We start from the raw sequence: 19601 nt of genomic DNA, 5'->3' as shown, positions 1-19601 counted from the left end.
ATAGACTTGCATCCCTGCCGGCAGCTGGACGGCTGCTGCTATTAACATTCATCAGTCTTGCACTGGCCTGTGTGTGTGTGTGTGTGTGTGTGTGTGCGCGCGCGATATGTGGTTGGTGTGACAAGGACCCTTACCAGGGGGACCCCTCTTACCTCTTGCTGATGCGGTACTCCACGGGCAACTGCTTTTCCCCTGAGGCCACCACGGATCTCTGTAGCTGGGGTGAAGAATGAACAAAACAGTTCAAGAGGTTGAGACACAAAGGGAAGGTGGTAAAGGTGATGGGGTCTGAAGATTCTGAAGGGAAGGTGATGAAGATGATGAAGGCTATGAATTGAACGTATGTATGGACACACCTCTCTCACACAAATCTGACCTGTTTCTCTCTACTTTAAAGATACATATTTTTTTCTAAATGCTTTAACCACCATGATTTACAATACTGTCACTGGCAGGGTTTCATGCATACAACATTCCAGTCCCACACCCTCTGCCTGTGTTCTGCTTCCCATCACCACTGTCCCAGGAACCCCCCTCCCAACCCTGGCCCCCAGACATTTTCCCCCTACTGTTTCCACATGGTGGTAAGCTCAGTTCTATAGATTAGTTAACAGATTCTGTTACTCTGGGCCATTTGTTATTTCCTTACTATACCAAGTTATATTTTAAGGATATTTTGCTCAAGCTAATGGATAAGTTATCCATAGGACAAAAAACCCTAAAGAGTCAAAATTGACCTTTGGCATTACATCTGGTAAAAGCAACGCTAAGTGAGAGATTGATGTGAATAAGGGAGCTGTGAGCTGAGAGCAGGGCTGCTGCCCCTTCCCCTGAGTCCCCGAGGCTGTCGCAGGCACCTAGTGTTGGTCAAGTTAAACGAACACCCCAACAAGCAAATCCTCCTCTGAAGCCAGATGGCGCCCAAGCAAAGCCCTTCCTATGGAGAATCAATCTGTTCACCTGCACTGGTCTGGGTTAGAAGAAAGAACATTTTTAAGAACCCCTCAAGTTACTAATTCAGCTGAATGTCTCATTTTGTTCTGAAAGTCTGGGCAGACATTTTAAAATTGTTTTTAAAGAAAGTGGCCTCTAACTTCAGAAACAGAGTATAGAAAGAGAAATGTGTTCACTCCTACATCTGTAGCAGCAAGTAAATTCCCCGACAGCAAGGTCATCTGTCAGAGCAGATTCCAGGCTCTGGATAAGTCCTGGCCAGAAGTGGGAAGAAGAAAGAAAGAAACGAAGGGAGAGAGGGAGGGAAGTGAAGGGAAGGAGGGAGAAAGGAAGAAAGGAAGGGAGGGAGGGGGAAGGAAGGAGAAGAAAGAAGGGAGGGAGGGAGGGAGGGAGGGATGAGGGGAGAAAAGGAAGGGAGGAAGGAAGGAAGGAGGGAGGGAGGGAGGGAGGGAGGGAAGGAGGGAGGGATGAGGGAAGAAAAGAAGGAAGGGAGGAAGGAAGGAGGGAGGGAGGGAGGGAGGGAGGGAGGGAGGGAGGGAGGGAGGGAGGGAGGGAGTCCTGTGCCAGATCCCGCCTGGCACTGCACAGCCTTCGAAGCAGAGGATGGTGCTGAAATGCATCGAGACAGGAGCCCTCTCCCTTCTCAAAGGGATCTGTGATAGAATCTTTCAGTTGCCAAGCCAGGAGAAGGCTTTTCTATTCCCTGGACCCATGTCCCATGTCATAGGTGCAATGTATGAGCTTGTTCCAAGGAGTATCCTCTTAGCCAATCATGCTTCAAAGTTGGGAGGCAGAAAATCAGGTGACGGATACTGTCTAATCTTTCACCCCTTGTTCCAGCACCCTAGCTCAGAAAGGAGGCTCATACAGGAAAGATGCTTCTGTCTGTCCTTCTAGGATAAAAATATCCAGGCTGGAATGACAGTACAGAGGTTAAGGTTCTTGCTTTGCATGCAGCGGACCTGGGTTTGACCCCTGGTACCCCACATAGTCCCTGAGCCACACAAGCATGATCCCTGAACAGAGAGCCAGGAGTAAGCTCTGAGCACAGCTGGGGTGGCCCAAAAACTAAAAAGAGAAAGAAAAAGAAAGGAATAAATTCAACACAAGCCACTGACCAGTTCCCACAGGACAGCCAGGCTCATAGAGTTAGAGGCCACACAGAGATCAGAATCTGAGCTGGATGCTTTTGGGGGAAGGTCTGAGCATGCCCGGAGGATGACAGCCCTTGACCATGAAATGAACATTCCTGGCGTGTTCCCCATCCTGCTGCCAGGCGATAGAGCAGCTACAGAAAAAAGCAACGGCTGACCCAGAGCTTGCACAGCCCACTGAGGAGCCAGTAAAGAGATACTGCCCCACCTCACAGAAGAGCTCAGCAGCCTCCAGAAACTTCTATGCACAGACCGGGGACTCATCAGAGAAGCTTTTATTTCCCCTTATTAGTTCTATTTTGGGGGTCACATTTGGCAGTGCTGGAGGCTCCTCCCAGCTCTGTACTTGGGGGTAGGTTGCTTCTAGTGGTGTTTGTAGGGGGCTATGTGGTACCAGGACTTGAACCTGGGGCTCCTGCATGTGAAGCTTGTCCCCCAGCCCTGAGCCATGTCCCAGCCTTGGAGGAGTTTTCGACTGCAATATCCTAGTTCTGTTTTTTTCCCCTCCTCCTCTGCTGTCAATCTCCCTTGAAATTCACAGACCTAGGAGTGGGAGACTGTTCCAAGGGCTGGAATTTCCGGTCAATCTCACCCACTGCATGGCCTCCCAAGCACTGTCCAGTGTGGGCCTGGTAGCCCCCGGCACTTCTGGGATAGTCCCCAAACCCCCACCCCCAAATCTATAGACCTGATGACATCCCTTTCCTGTTTCAAACTGTTCCACGGTCCACAGGAGAAAACGCAAACTCCCCAACAGCGTAAGTGAGCCCTCACGCCAAAGGTCATCTCTGCTCCATCCTCCCTTCCCTTGCACATGTGGCCACTGAACTTGCCCCATGCACAGCACACTCTGCCGGGAGGCCCCACGCACAAGCTCCATCTCCCTGGAATCTCCTTCACTGCCTGTCCCATATGCCAGGTGAACCTTGTCTTACTTTTCCCTCCCACTTTATTTTAACACTGTGGTTTACAAAGTTGTTGTGATGATTTGTTACAGGCATTCCATAATCCAAAACCAATCCCACCACCCTGTCACCTTCCCTCCATCATCGTCTCCATTTTCCCAGATACCCCTCAAGCCTGCCCCCGCAGCAGATCCACAGTAATTTATTTTATATTGCTTATTACTATTAAATGGCTAACAGAATGATCAAAAAAATATTTCCATAGAAAAAAATTTGTAAAACGTGTTGTATCTCACCGTGGGGACATTAAGTCCTTGCCTAAGGGCTTACTACGCTGTTGTTGCAAGTTAAGCCTTCTTCTCGTTGAGATTCGGTTGCCTTCTGTGTCACATCCCCTCTAATCTGGTGTGCTCCTTCTGGGATGTCAGTGTTGTAGAGTCTGGAGAAGGCTGCACACTCCAGAAAATCCAGAATATTTCACTGGGCAGTCTGGCTGCAGCCATGGTGGTGGCTTTGGGCTGCTGGAGCAGCTGCTGGGGCTTTGTTTGGGTGGCAGCTGGCCTACCCCTCTCTGTGATCACCCAGGAGGTCTCAGCCAGGAATGGGAGTCCCAGAAATTTTTGCGGCTAGTCGATCTTTTTCTAGATTTATCTATGAGTCTCTGGAACAGGCTGGTAGATGGGCTTACATAGCAGCAGCAGTGAGATGCAGCGTGGCTGCCAGGACTTCTGGAAGTACAGGGAGGTGGGGGGAGGTCACGCATCCAGACTCAGATGAGGCCTGGGGTTTTCAGCCACAAAGACCAGTGAACCTGAATTTCTGGGCAGATTAAAACCTTGTCTGGCTTGACCCCTCCCTTCTGCCTTTCCTTACCAGGATGTTCTCTTTATTTATTCTGTTGTTTTTGTTTGAGGGCTCCACCCAGCAGTGCTCAGGGCTTACTCTTGGCTCTGTGCTCAGGCATCACTCCTGAAGGGACACATGGGCCATCCGTGGTGCAGGTATCAGATCCAGGTCAGCCATGTGCCAGGCTAACTCCTGACCCATCGTATCATTGCTCCTTCTTCAGCACACAAGCCTCTGCCCCCCTTGAGTAGAGAAGCCCTCCCAGCTCGGGTCAGTCACTACCCCTCCCAGCCATCAGGAAGCTCTTCAGCTCCTGGTGAGAGCCCAGCCTTCTCAGAGTCTGGAACACAGCAGGCTCTGTTCAGTGGACAGCAACCACGTGGCTGCCTCGATGTGGTTCACCATCAAGGACATGAGGCCACAGTGAATCTCGGTCTTTTCTTTTTAACTGTATATCTTTCTCTTGTTATGGATACATGAATTTAAAAATAGTATTTCCTTTAAAAATTCACATGAAATAAGTCATTAAGGTTGCCTCTAGATTAGATGTCATGAGGGGTTCTGCCCATGTTTTCCTCAGTACTTTATGGATTCAGGCCTGGTATCAAGGTCTGTAGTCCATTTGAATTGATTTTTATGCGTCGTGTAAGACAGGTCTAAGTTCTTCTTCTTTTTTTTTACATGTGACTTGACCAGTTACCCCAACACCAATCATTTCACTCAAGAGGCTTTCCTTGCTCCACTTCATACTCTTACAGTTACATTTTTTGGTTAAAGAGTAAATGATGGGGGTATGGTGCCACAAGCAGGTCAACCTGTACCTGCAGGGCAAGTGCATCAGCAGCCTGATGGTGCCTTCAGGCTTCCTGATGCCCCAAAATTGCTGCTCTGCCTTGGGATGGACCCCAATTCTTGGGACACAGTTTACCAAGAAATTGAAAGGCCAAAAATTAAGTATATGGGAGCCACGCCCACAAAGCACCTCAGCTCAGTTATACAAGCTCATTTATTGGCCTTATTCCAGAGACCCATAAATAAATCTCGAAAGAGATCAAAAGTCACAATTAAGCTTGGATCTATGCATGGCTGAGCAGACCAGGATAAATCAGAGGGGGGGCAGGTTGGCCTGTGCCCACTAAAGCAGAGTGTCCCTGAAGAACAGGAAGGGAGACGTGATGGAGAAACAATGGTTAATGAAATCATTGATAAAAATTCCCAGAGTTGAGGAATACAGATACAGTCATCCAAGGGGCCTGAAGAGTCCAAGCAAAAATAGACTCGACTGGGAAAACTCCAAGACACACTGTACTCAAAATAACAAAATCCAAAGACAGAGGCAGAATATTAATAGCCAGAAGATCATAAAACAAAGTTACCTACAAGGGAAAGTTCATAAGATATACAGTTGATCTATCGAATGAGACTCTAGGAGCCTGAAGAATATAGAAGGATATAGTACAGACACACAATGAAATGAACATTTCATCAAGAATACACTATTCAGCTAGATTATCATTCAGATTTGAAGGAATAATACAGAGCTTCATGGAAAGGCCACAGCTTAGTTTTAAAACACAGCTTAATTTTAAAACATAGCATCATTTTAAAACTAGATTTGTTACAAGAGTTTCTTTAAGGGACAGGAGAAAGTTCCCAATATGTGTCATTGAGTGTGACACTCAGTAATGTTACATATGACTATCCTCTATTAGATTAAGAAAAGGTAGAAACATAGAAATCAGTCATCACAAAATAAATTTTATTGATTTATTTTTGGATAATTTTATTTACCATTCCTTTAACTTTTGTTGGGATAATTTTATTTACCATTCCTTTAACTTTTGTTGGAGCAAGCAATATGAAATAAATTTATTATATTCCTGCTGGGGGGGGGGGCAGGCTTGGGAGTGGGAGGGAACCTGGGGCCATTGGTGGAGAGAAGGGGAGGTTGGTGGTGGGATTTGTGTTGGAACATTGTATTCCTGAAACAACTGTATTATGAACAACTTTTTAAACTACAGTGTCTTACTAAGAAAAAAAAAACAAAGTGCAAAAAAATACGAGTATTAAAGAAACATTTGGAATAAAAAAGGTAAAGGTAAGGCCCTCCCGTTGATCGTCAATTTGCTCGAGCGGGCCCAGTAACATCTCCATTGGAGACTTTGTTGTTACTGTGTTTGGCATATCAAATACTCTCGGTAGCTTGCCGGGCTCTCCAAGAGGGGCGGAGGAATTGAACTCGGGTCGGCCATGGAATAAAAAAAAGAAAAAGTAAACCCAGAACCTTATGAACTTACACATGCTAGTATGTGCTCTACCTCTTAGCCATACATCTGCTCCATCTGCTGATTTTTGACAAATGCATCCCTAAGAATAGATGGAGAGCCCTTTTGCAACATCCCAGAAAAATGCCTCTATCTCTTCCCAGACTATCTCCTATCTCCAGAGTCAGCCACTTCTGTGTTGTTCACCAGTAATTTGTTTTAGGGAGTGGCTGGCATTTGGAACTCTGGGAATGATGAAATGCCAAGTCGTTTGAGCTGCCTGTCCCACACTCTAGATCTCCAGGAAAGGGAAAGACACAAAGGGAAACTTACATTGATTTCACTTTTTTGGAATGTGCCTACTAAAACTTTAGGATGATCTATGTGGCTCACATTACATTTTTTTTTTCTGAGCCTGGCTCTCCTGTGCAGCTTTAAACATAGGAGCCATTTTTAGTTTTTTTTTTTTAATTTTTTTATTAGTGAAACACCATGAGGTACAGTTATAGGCTTACAAATTTTGTGCTTGGGTTTCAGTTATACAATGATCAAGTGCCCATCCCTCCACCAGTGCCCGTCATCCATCACCACGGGTCCCAGCATCCCCCCCCCCCCCCCCGTCCCATCCTGCCTCTGTGGCAGGGTATTCCCCCTTGTTCTCTCTCTCTTCTTTTGGGTACTGTGTTTTGCAAGAGAGGCTCACATTACATTTTGATTGAAAACAATATTTACAATTTTTTTCTGCGTACATAAACACAATCAAGTACAAATACGTAGTTAAACATTATTTCCCCTTCCTTTTTTTTCTTTTAGTCACTGTGATTTATAATTTGACAATATAGTCAATAATACAGTTTCATGAAAACAACATTTTGATACAACCCCCGTTCTGCCCCCAAGAGTACACTTCCCTCCAGGACTGAGCTTACCATGGCACTGAGATGTGGTGGGGGTCAGGGGAGTGAAGGGGGGGTGCCCTGAGACAGTAGTGGAGGTAAACAAAGGGAAACTCCTATTAGACTCCGGGGACACTTACCCATGGTTCTGCAAACCCTCTGATTTTCTGAGCCTCCACGTCACTGACAAAGTCATGGAAGAGAACAATGTAGGGCTCCAGGTGTATGACCTCCTTCCGGACGGGCTGGAGCAGCAGGTAGGGGCTGGAATTGGTCTCATAGGAGCAGTAGAGGCTGGGGATCTGGTAGTGAGTGGGCTGTAATCAAGGGGATTTAATCAAGACTTAATCAAGGGGAAGGTTCTAGAAGCAACAACATAAGAGAAACTCAGTAGAAAAAAACACTTGAATGTTATGGAGCCAGCGAGATCTCTCAACAGCCCAGGTTCAATTCCTGGCACTGCATGGTTCTCCAAGGGACAAGCCCGGAGAAGCCGCTAACCATTACTGAAAAACCAAACCAAACCAACAAAAAACACTTGAGAGTCAGAGAGATAGTTCAGGGGTTAAGGTGTTTGCCTTACACACTAAAAAAAAAAAAAAGAAAAGAAAAGATAAAACAGTGCTGGCATGGATTCAGGGAGAAAGGGACTCTCCTTCATTGTTAGTGGAAATGTCGACTAGTCCAACCGTTTTGGCAAACATTATAGTTACTCAAAAAACAAGAAATTGAGTTTCATTTGGTCCAGCAATACCACTTCTGGGAATATACCCTAAGGACCCAAAAACACACAGGAGAAACTCCATCTGCATTTCTTGCATTTCTATATTCATTGCAGCACAATTCACAATAGCCAGAATCTGGAAACGACACCACTACCAGAGAACAGACAACTGGATAAAGAAATTATGGAACATCTAAACATGGAATACTACTCAGTCACCAGGAAAAACGTAGTCATTACATTTGCTTATAAATGGATGTGGAGAGTATCATGCTGAATGAAATGAATCAGAAGGAGAGGAAGAGGCACAGAATGATTGCACTCATTTGTGGGATATAAAAAGAAACAGAGTATGAGACTAATATGCAAGGACAGGAGAAACAAGGGACAAGAGCACTTGTCCATGGTTGGAAGCTTGCCACAAATGGAGGGATTGGGGAGGGCAGTCAGGATAGAGAAGGGACCTAAATGAACTGAGTGTTGAAAGTAGGTAAAGGGACAAAAATGATGACCTTTCATCAGCACCTGAATTGAAAACCATAATGCCATGGGATGGGGAGAGAGAGAGAGAGAGAGAGAGAGAGAGAGAGAGAGAGAGAGAGAGAGAGAGAGAGAGAAGAAAAGTACCTGCCATAGAGGCAGTCTGGGGTGGGAGGGGTGGAAGGAAACTGGGGACACTGGTGATTGGAAATGTACACTGGTGAAAGGACGGGTATTGGAACATTATATGACTGAAATCCAATCAGGAACAACTCTGTAACTGTATCTCATGATGATTCAATTTTAAAAAAGAAAAAAAAAATTTTTTTAAACAAAAGGTATCTGTCTTGTAAGCAGCTGACCCCGGTTCAATCCTCTGCACAGAATATGACACCAAGCATGATTCTGAGCATGGTCAGAATAAGCCCTGAGCACTGCCAGGTGTGATACAAAATCTTAAATGTGGGAGATTCAGAATGTGGTCACCATGCTAGCCAAATGAGTCATATAAATATTTTTACTGCCACAGTCCATACCCCTCACACTGTCCCAATTTAACCTTTTCTCTCTCTAGCCAAAATGATTCTAGCCGTGTCTGTTTCCAAGGAGTCCTACCTGAGAGCCCAGGGTCTGGCACAGCCCCTCGTAGACATCTCTGGTCTGCAGGTGCGGGACATTGGGCCTCCGGATGGCAACCTTGGCTACTGTCCTTTTGGAGCTCTCTGCTAAGAGCTTTTCATATTTCAGGATATTCCTGGCCATCCTCTTATTGTCTGGGCCTGGGGGAATTCAGAAGAAGGGATATTACAGATGAACAAACTGGCCCAGAGGTGCTGCCAAGGCTTCCTATGACCTCACTGTCACAAATAGCACAAGTGTTCATTTGCCACCTAGAGTGGCAAATGATCACGGGGATTGGGGGCTCTAGGGCAGTGTGGCAGTGGCCAATTCCCTGCATTCATTTGTTAATTTTCCATCTTTTCAAGAAATCTTCAGTAAGTATCTACTATGTACCAGACACTGTGTTAGAAGGTAACTTCCCAGAACATGGAGTTTAATGGAGAAACATAATAGTATGAACTTACATAAGGTGCTGGAGACATAAGAGAGGAGTTAAGGTTCTTGTCTTGTGGCAAACCACAGTCAATCCCGAGCACTGCAGGGAACAACCCCCTGGCATGGAGCTGGGAGTAGCTTCTGAGCACTGACAGGTTTGACCCACACCCTCTCCCCCGCCTGACATAAAACTACTTACATACAAACATGTCAAGTAAGTACTCTGGATAAAAGGTATGGAGAGCCAGTGCCCACAGGAGAGACCCAGCTACTCTCCCTTGGAGAACTGTAAGTGAATTCGTTCTTGACTCTACTGGGTCCTTCAATATTCCTAAAACATGTGGCAGAGAGGTAGAAACAAAGGGTTCCAGATTTGGCTCTACCCTGTATCACCATGGAGGTCTCATATCTATCATATTGGGGGCTACCTGTTTGTGCCCGCTTTGGCTTCACAATGCCCGCTGGGTTGGCAACCACTCCCCACCCCCACCATGGCTGACTTTTGTTTATCTGCACAATTCTCAGTACATGTTGGGAGATGCTGAATTGACTTATTTTATTTTGGGGGGGCCGGGGACCACACTCAACACGCCCAAAATGTTTCTGCTCAGGGCTTCCTCCTGGCTCTGCACCAGGGATTGCTCCTTGGAGGGCTCCAAGATGACCTGGGTCATCAATGTGCAAGACAAGCACCTTAGCCTTCGTATTATCGCTCTGGCCCTGTGGAGAACTGATTTAATGCCCCCACAGGAATTTGCTCTTAGGAGCTCAGTGTGTTTCTAATCACCATCACCCTGGCAAAGGAGTCAGGGAAGGGCCATCATTCACTAATGATAAGCAGAAATTACCACCCTTTCGTAAACAAGAGGAGAGAGAGGAGAGAGCAGGGGAGACAGTACAGGTTAGGGCGTAAGCTGGGCAGATGCCAGTGTAATCCCTGGAACTACCCCTGAATGCTGCCCCTGGTCATCTCCAGGTAGCCCTGGGGATCCCCAGCATCATAGGACCAGAGGAGCTCTACATCCCTGGGCTGTTGCAGTCAACCACACCACCCAGTTGGTTGAGAAGCACTGGGAGTAGCCCCTGAACACCCTGAGCTCTGCTTGCAAGGATCCCCCCGAAAAAAACCAAGAGGAGAAATAAAGTTTGGGAGAATAAAAATGATGAGCCCAGAACACCAGAGTCAGCAATGGAACTGGGAATCTTCATTTGTTGAATCTCACCTATGATTGCTCATAATTGGGATTTTCTGTAAAAGGCAGAGAATTTAATATATCAAGCACAAAGGAATAAAGAGGGGTAGGTTAGAGTTTTCCCTGTATTACTAATTACCCACATTTCTAATCATACAGCTACTTCTTTATCCTATGGTTAGCTGCTTTATCAGAAAGGGATGTTATTAAACAGATTCACTAACAATAAGTACATATAATTTCCTACATTAATTTGTAAATTTGAAAACATAATAGTGATGTTATTACCTTAGTATCCAAATATCTTATTAAAGAAAAACCTATCCAGTTTTCTACCACCAAAACTTAAGCAAAAGTACTCAAGCAGAGTTAAACTAGAAAGTGACTTTACTGTTTAACTTTCTAAATAACAAAAATCCAACCAACTTCATTTTAAAGGTAATTTACTTTAGTGAATAATTCACGGACTGGACAGTATCCCATCTAGCAAGTAGAAGAGAGTTCCAAAGAGCTGTACCAAGGGTCAAACAGATAGTACAGTGGGTAGGGAGCTTGCCTTGTACTCGGCCAATGGGGGCTCAATCCCCAGCATCTCATATGATCCTTCGGGGCCTGCTAGGAGTAATTTCTGCGCATCACTGGGTGTAGCCCCCAAACAGAAAGACAACAAAACATTAAAATGCTGTACCAGATGAAAGGTACATCCCTTTCCTTGGACGCAGAAAGCGCACAAGAAAAGGAAAGAGGGGATTATTTCAGGTTTAGGTAACACTCCTATAGGGAATGGAAAAAGTCTTGTGGCAGATTTTCTCAGCTTCCTTCGGGGAATGGAAAGATCACTGCATTGGCTGGGGACCACAAAAGTCCACACTGATCTCTGGAGACTTTAAACTGTCAGCCAGGTCAGGTGTTAAATCTCGGTGGGCTCACCTTGAGCACCTCCACACGGAGAGCATCATGTTCCTTCCTAACAAACTAGCAAAGGGCTGCCAGGAGAGTTGCAGTTGATCCCTGAGGCTGGCTGGGCAGGATACTTGCTCTGGGTTCAGGGAAGAACTGAGACCTGTTTTGGTAAGTAGTCAGAGTGGATAATCTTGCTCACTCTCCTTACACTCACTGACTGTCTCCATTCCCTGTCGTCTTCCTGAGTTTTTAAATGTTTGAGCAAAGTGGTTCCCAACCCCGCACATATGCCCCCACGAATATCCAGCTGGAATGGGAGTGGAGGAGAAAGGGGGCAGGTAATATCTCCCTCTTAGCATTTTCCCAACTAACTTCAAAATTTCCCCAAGTATACTGATTAATTAAATCCAAAAGTTTAGTGATGAGGCTGCGGCAGTATCTCAAATTGCTGGAGGTGCACACACGCTTTGCATGCGAAGAGCCCTGGGCTGGATCCCTGGACCATAAAGTTCTCTAAATACTGAGCTGGGAGTAGTAAAACAAAGGAAAAGAAATATGCCTTGGACTGCAAAATGAGTAAAACAGAACCAGGTAGCTGTGTTTTACTTGCAGAGACGAAGGCCCCATGAGCAGAAAAGATTTCCCATTGAATCAAGCCTTTGACTTGTCTCTTATTATCACGTACTATAGAGGAGAAGCTCTTGAGACAGGCTGAGGGCATATGAAACATTTCCCGCCTACAAAAGAAAAAAGGAAAGAAAGAGTTAACTACTGAGGATACTTCGTCTGGCAAACCAACAAGCAGATTAAAAAAAAAACTATAAAGGAGTCTTGCCCCACATAAGTAATCCGATATATTTCCATGAAAAGCAGCAGCCTAGAAATGAGAGATTCTTGTCTAAATTCAGGATCAGTTTCTGCAAGCAACTCAAGTCTCAGTTATCTCCATCACACATGACTTATTACCACCCTCCTCAGGAAAGGGAGGAAAAAGAATAAAAACATAATTTCTAAAGCACTTTTGAATCTATCAGCATGCAATGTCATGGGATTACAGGGTGTTGCTATTTTGGCACATTTTATTATTAAACAATTGAAACTATGACACCTCTAATTAAGGGGCCTGAAAGCTAGTACCAGGGTAAAGGCACATGCCTTGCCTGTGGCTGATGCCGATTTAGACACGGTCTCCTAAGCATTCCCGAGTGCAGCCCTGGGGGTCCTTGAGAACCCAAGCTGCAGTGACTGAACCACTGGCCCATTCGGCCAAGTATCAGTGAGAGCAGGCACTGGGTTTCCTGGTGGTGACTTTGTTCTATACTGTGTTCGGGAATATTTTTATATTGTCACATAGTCTGCAAAGAGAATATTTTTCATTATTACTTTTAATTGTGGTTTTACAAAAAGAGAACATCAATTTATCATCTTAAGTCATGTGTGATTATATAGTTCAATGGTTTAAATATGTTCTCAGTGATGTGCAACCAATGTTTTAAAGTATTTTTCATCTTGGAATTGAAACGTAGGTCAGAGCCATAGTACAGCGGGTAGGATGTTCGCGTTGCACGTGGCCGATCCGGGTTCAATCCCCGGCATCCCAAATTGTTCCCCAAGCACCACCAGGAGTAATTCCTGGGTGCAGAGCCAGGAGTAACCCCTGAGCATCGCTGGGGGGGGTGACCCAAAAAGCAAAAAAAAAAAAAAGGACAGAAAGAAAGAAAGAAAGAAAGAAAGAAAGAAAGAAAGAAAGAACAGACAGGAAGGAAGGAAGGAAGGAAGGAAGGAAGGAAGGAAGGAAGGAAGGAAGGAAGGAAGAGAGGAAGAAATTGAAACACTAGGAGCCAGGTTCACTTTCAGGGGAACATAGACCAAGTTCAATCCCCAGCACTGCATGAACCCCTGACCATCACCAGGTACTTCCCTGAAGGCCCCCAGCACTTCAGATGACTCTGGTCTCCCCTGCCCCGCCCCTTTCTGCTCCACCTCCCCCCCCCCCCCCCCCCCCCCGCCACACTGGGACCAAGAATTCAACTGTGTTACCTAAGTGGCCAGTAGAGTCCCCAAACTCCCTAAGCACTGCTTGGGAAAGTCCATCCAAAAAATAAAACCTAAAATCAAATTCTTATAGACAACATCACCACAACACCCAATTCCCTTAGCCCCTTCACTAGCCCTGACAACCCATCATTTCCTTTTTTTAGGGTCGCACCCGGCTGTGTTCAGTGCTTATTTCTGGCTCTGTGCTCAGGGATCACTCCTGGTTGTGCTCAGGGGGACTGTATGGGTTTCTGGGAAGCAAACCCAAGTTGGTTACGTGCAAGACAAGCACCTTACGCACAACACGATCTCTCTGACCCCTAAACACGTCATTTGTTTATTTGCATTTGGGCCACACCTGGAAAAGATAAGGGTTTACTCCTGGTTTGGCACTCAGGGATCATCAGGGATCACTCCTGGTAAACAAGTAGGTAGGACCACAGGGGGGTGCTAGGGAATGAACTAGGGTTGGTTGCATGCAAGACAAGCACCCAACCCACTCTACTATTGCTCTGTCCCCCCCAAACCCACCACTCTTAATGCTGAGAAAAGAGAAATGGAGGGGCAAGCAAGTAACATAGGGATCAGAGGGCTTATGATGTAGACATGAAGTATACTTCCAGACCATTCAATATCAATACCAAAACCATGAGACCCCAACTATGACAAACTTTTTTTTTATTAGTGAAACACCATGAGGTACAGTTGTAGATTTACTATTTTTTGTGCTTGGGTTTCGATTATACAATGATCAGATACCCATCCCTCCACCAGTGCCCATTTTCCACCACCATGGATAATATCCCCCCACCCCCATCCCCCTATTCCCCCCCTGCCTCTGTGGCAGGGCAATCCCCTGTTATCTCTCTCTCCTTTTGGGTGTTATGGTCTGCAAAAGAGGCATTGAGTGGCAAACATGTTCAATCCATAGTCTACTTTCAACATGCATCTCCCCTCCTGGGAGGATCCTCCTAACACCCTTTATTTGGTGCTCCCTTCTCTATCTGAACTGCCCTTTCCCCTAGAATACCCAGCTGGCCTCTAAGTTATGGAGTAATCCTCCTGGTGCTGATCTCAGCTATTCTTGGGTATTAATCTCATATTTTGTTACTTTATATCCCCCAGATGAATGCAATCTTTCTATGTCTATCCCTCTCTTTCTGACTCATTTCGCTTAGCATGATACTTTCCATGTTGTACCACTTGTATGTAAATTTCATGACTTCATCTTTTCTAACAGCTACATAGTACTCCATTGTGTAGATGTACCAAAGTTTCTTTAACCAGTCATCTGTTCTTGGGCATTCAGGTTTCTTCCAGGTTCTGGCTATTGTAAAGAGTGCTGCAATGAACAAACAATTGCAGATGTCACTTCGACTATACTTTTTTGCCTCTCTGGGATATATTCCCAGGAGTGGTATTGCTGGGTCAAATGGGAGCTCAATTTCTAATTTTTTGAGAATCGTCCATACTGTTTTCCAGAAGGGCTGAACCAGTCGACATTCCCACCAACAGTGAAGGAGTGAACTATGACAAACTTTAATGTAACTGTCAAGGAGTCAGTTGGGAGCTGGTAAGGAATCTGGGGTAAGTGGTGAAGGGAAGGGGACATCTGGTGGATGGGTTGGAGGGGGAACATTGTATGCCAAAGAAGCCATTGTGAACAGCCATGTAAATCATAATGTCTAATTATTATTATTTTGATTTGGGGACTACACTCAGTGGTGCACAGGACTTATTCCTGATTCTGCGCTCAGAGATCACTCCTGGCAGGGCGAAGGGACCATATGTGGTTCCAGGAGTCAAACCAGTCAGTCACATGCAAGGCAAGCACTCCACCTACTATTCTATCTCTCCAACCCCATAAATAGCTTTTTCTTTTTTTCTTTACTTTTTTTGGGGGGGGTGGGTCACACCAGGCAATGCACAAGGGTTATTCCTGGCTCTGCACTCAGGAGTTACACCTGTCAGTGCTTAGGGATGCTGGGAATTGAACCCAGGTTGGCCGTGTACAAGGCAAACACGCTACCGTTGTGCTATCACTCCAGTGCCAAATAATTTTTTCTTTAAAAAAGCAAGCAAAAGGGAAAAAGCAATGTCCAAAGGGGAAAAATAAAACAAATATGCCAGCATCCTTCGGCCAGGGAACTAACCCCAAAGACTGGAGTGCCAACTTTGCATGCGGGAGGCTTAGTTTCAATCCCCAGCACGAGATATCCCCTGAGCACTTCCAGGAGAGACCTGAGCACTATGCTTGGTGAGTAGTCTTTGTCACTGCTAGGTTTGTGGCCCCAAGCCTGGGACCAGTCCAGACCATGCCAGCAAGCCGAATGGGTCAGTGCCTGGGCACATCATGCAGCCCATAGACACTGAGGGTTCCCTAGAGGTATGCAGGAGTTCATGGAGTGCTGGGGATCAAATTCAAGTTTTTAAGCCTGCTTGCCCTGCACCGCAGCCCTCTGAGCTCCCTACCAGCCAAAACCACCAGGCTCCATAGCATCTGACTCCTCAAGGTCTCCTGGAAGGAAAACCACACAGGATTCATATCATGACCAGCTTATTGCACACACTGGGGCATCCTCAAGGTGTCCTCAAGGGTTGGCATGGGCACAATTTCCTTTCTCAGGCTAAATGCTATTCCACTCGATGTTTATCTATTAATAAATTTAGTCATTTGAGAAGGACTCATTCCGGGAGGATTAATGTGAAATAGAATATGAAATTTTAATATTTTGGAATATTACCCAGGTCTGACTTCAGAACCTATGACTTCAAAGACTGTATTATAGTGCCTCTTATTACCAACAGGTACTGAAATAATGTTTTCCTTAGAATATAGCTTGAAAAATGTTACATAACTTTTTTCCATGTTAAGACTGTAGCACTGTAGCACTGTCCTCCTGTTGTTCATCAGTTTGCTCGAGCAGGCCCAGTAACGTCTCCATCATGAGACTTGATGTTACTGTGTTTGGCATATTGAATACAGCACGGGTAGCTTGCCAGGCTTTGCCGTGCGGGCGAGATACTCTCAGTAGCTTGCCGGGCTCTCTGAGAGGAGTGGAAGAATTGAACACGGCTTGGCCAGGCCAGCTGCGTGCAAGGCAAATGCCCTACCACTGTGCTATCACTCCAACCCATACATAACATAGATATAAAAATTGCATGAAGACACACAAAGGGACACTTATCTGGGGACACAAAGGGGGCCATACATCATCTTAAGAGACTATGCCTCATGAGGCTGGAGCAATAGTACAGCAGGTAGGGCATTTGCCTTGCATGCAGCCAACATGGCCGACCCGAGTTCGATTCCTCCGCCCCTCTTGGAGAGCCCGGCAAGCTACCGAGAGTTTCTCGCCTGCACAACAAAGGATGGCAAGCTACCTATGACATATTCGATATGCCAAACACAGTAACAATTGTCACAATGGAGACATTACTGGTCCCGCCCGAGCAAATCGATGAACAACAGGAGGACAGTAAGTGACTGTGCATTTAAAAAAAAAAAAAAGCTTCAGAAAGTTTTGAGAGCACAAAGAAGTCAAGTCTGAGGACCAACAGAGAGATTTCACAAAATTGGTGTCAACTGAGCTGAGCTATTCCCTGTAAGATGAATAAATGAACCAGACAAAGCTCAACTATGAAAAGGTCCTTCAGGGCTTGAAAGCAACACGAGTCTGGATTTAAAACGCCTTTTCTGCATTAATCGCTTTTAGTTGCTCTCAGTCTCCATGCCAAGGCTCCATTTTCTTCCTCTGTTAAAATTCAGTTACTTCTTGCCCTTTGTGATGTCATGGGGATTCTATTTCCAGAACAGCCTGGAAGATTCTACTCCAAAGATCCACTTACCAGGAACTTCCCTGAGAGAAACAGGGTCAGTTGCTGCTTTCAGAATGAATCTGCCTTGGCAGCAACACAGGTGAGGGCTACCCATAATCTCCCCCTCCCCTTTTCTCAGGAGTATAACAGAATATAAATGTATTGGAAATAGATATATTTCAGGATATGATGGCAACTAACTAGGTCTCATAAATGGAGGGGCGGGGCGGGGGGAGGAAAAAGGAACAAAGTGCATAAGGGTTGATTAACATTGGGAATTCTGGGTCTTCGCTCTTGTAATTTTTTCAGGTGGTTTTTGAAAACTGTTCAACTTTGGTGGGAAGTGTGGTATTCAGCTATTACAAAGAGTAGCAGCTCCCTTATTTAGGAAAATGAGGTTCCTCCTAGGCAAAACTGATCGTAGATGATCTGTGCCAGGGAAAACCTACAGCTGGAGGCGGCACAGAGTCTGGTACTATGCATCAGGTCAAGTCAGCTCTGGAGCTGGACATGTTAGCGTTCTCAGATGGACCCCGTTGAAGATGGGAAAAGACAACAATCCAGAATTTCCTTAAGACTTGGTGATGTCTTAAAGGACATCTTTGGGGTGTTATGAACTGCTGGGAGCACAAAGTGTGATGACACTAGCAACCCATCAAATATTTGTTGATAAAACGAGCCCTTCTTCCCTACCTGGAAATAGGCAAAGGCCAAGTGGTCCAAGGCATCTTCTAGACTGGCCTCATCCTCTGTCTTCCAATCTCCGTAAGATCCTTTGAAGAGACTGACAGCCTCCTCCAGCCACAAGATGGCATGGTAGTAATCCCCCATGTCATAGGCCACCTGCAGGGTACATGAAAGGTGCCATGAAAACCAGAGCACACAGGTAGAGGGAAGGAGACAAGGAGAGAGAGAAGCCCGTTGGAAGCCAAGCAAGTGCATTATTACCTCAACTGTGATTCAATTCAAGTTATTAACATCTGCTATATGCAAGGCATTGTCCTAAATGCAGAGAAGCAGTACCTGAAATGGGCCTACTGAGAAGAACAAAAGGAATGAGCAGAAATGGAGAGGAAACCATTTTTTAAGATAAGAGAATAATGCGGTTGGAGTGATAATACAGGAGTTTGGGCTTTGGCCTTGCATAGGGCTTACCCGGGTTCTATCCCCAGCATCCCATTTGGTTCCTGAGCACCACCAGGTTTAACTTCTGAGTGCAGAGCCAGGAGTAACCCTTGATCATTGCCAGGTGTGGCCCAAAAACCAAAAAAAAAAAAGGAGAGAGAATAATAAAAACTGTTTTTTTAAGTAACAGAGGATAAGGACACTGATGTCTGAAGCAAGAATGTGTTCAAATGTACAATGTGGCTATAACCCGCAATGAGGAGAAGCAGGAAAGGAGGCTGAAATGACAGTTATGCATGTCATACTGTAAGGAAGATTTAGTCAGTAGCACTTGAATGCATTACATTTATACATTTAACATTATTCAGTATTTTCAATGTGAAAATAGGCAGGTGATTCCTGCCCTAATAGGTCTTATAATCAAATGAGGGTATCTGAATAAAGCATACCCTAGGACTGGCCCCACGAAGGAACACTATGAAATCTCAGTGAGTTTGCTCCTTATTAAATGTTGGAATGTGCGGCTGATGGCCACCCATTCAGCACTAAGTATTATTCCTGTCTAGCAGCTTATAGTGAATAAGAATACCAGTCCTGATCGTGGGAGTTCTTGGGAGTTGATGTTGGAGACAGCAAGGAACGGTGAAGTCACAGAGCTGGAAGGGATCTGACAACACGATCTAATTTTGGCATCATGTCCTTACAGGTAGAAAAATAGGGACAGAACCATGAGATACTGCCATAAATCGGTTGCCTTCCCAGGTCTGACAATAATCCGTTGTGTTATCTCACTGGCCCTCAGGTTTCTTAGCGAGATGAAAAGTGATCATTACGAATGACTAAACTTTTTCTGTAAGTGAACTTTTTAATGAGGCACTTCATGTCCCAACAATGTAGTTGGTTGGAACTCTTTCCATCACAAAGACTTAGGCATTTGAATAAAATACAACAGAACATAAATATATTGGAAACAGATATATTTTAGGAAATAATGGGAAATAGCTAGGTATCAAAAAAGGAGCTGAGGGCCCAGAGCAATAATACAGCAGGGAGAGCATTTTCCTTGCATTTGGCCGACCTGGTTCCATACCCAGCATCCCATATGGTCCCCTGAGCACTGCCAGGAGAAATTCCTGAGTGCAGAGCCAGCAGTAAGCCCTGAGCATCACTGGGTGTGACACATAAAGCCAAAAAAAAAAAAAAGCTGAAATTCTAAGCACTGATCTTATGAGCAGATGCAGCAGC

The 19601-nt window shown here is 45.3% G+C and overlaps 1 protein-coding gene across 1 annotated transcript in view; it reads right to left on the bottom strand.

Annotated features, from left to right (window-relative positions):
- The window catches only part of P4HA3 (prolyl 4-hydroxylase subunit alpha 3), a 43721-nt gene that overhangs the window by 7492 nt on the left and 16628 nt on the right, over positions 1-19601 (bottom strand). The window contains exons 4-8 of the mRNA XM_056116098.1: positions 17925-18074; positions 12061-12112; positions 8839-9002; positions 7160-7336; positions 153-217 (exon numbers count right to left, since the gene is read on the bottom strand). Of these exons, the coding sequence (XP_055972073.1) occupies positions 153-217; positions 7160-7336; positions 8839-9002; positions 12061-12112; positions 17925-18074 (608 nt within the window). The remainder of the gene's footprint in view (positions 1-152; positions 218-7159; positions 7337-8838; positions 9003-12060; positions 12113-17924; positions 18075-19601) is intronic.

Source organism: Sorex fumeus, unplaced genomic scaffold (assembly GCF_029834395.1).
Source record: "Sorex fumeus unplaced genomic scaffold, SorFum_2.1 ptg000030l, whole genome shotgun sequence".
Classification (NCBI taxonomy): Eukaryota; Metazoa; Chordata; class Mammalia; order Eulipotyphla; family Soricidae; genus Sorex; species Sorex fumeus.
This window is presented reverse-complemented; position numbering and strand designations above follow the sequence as displayed.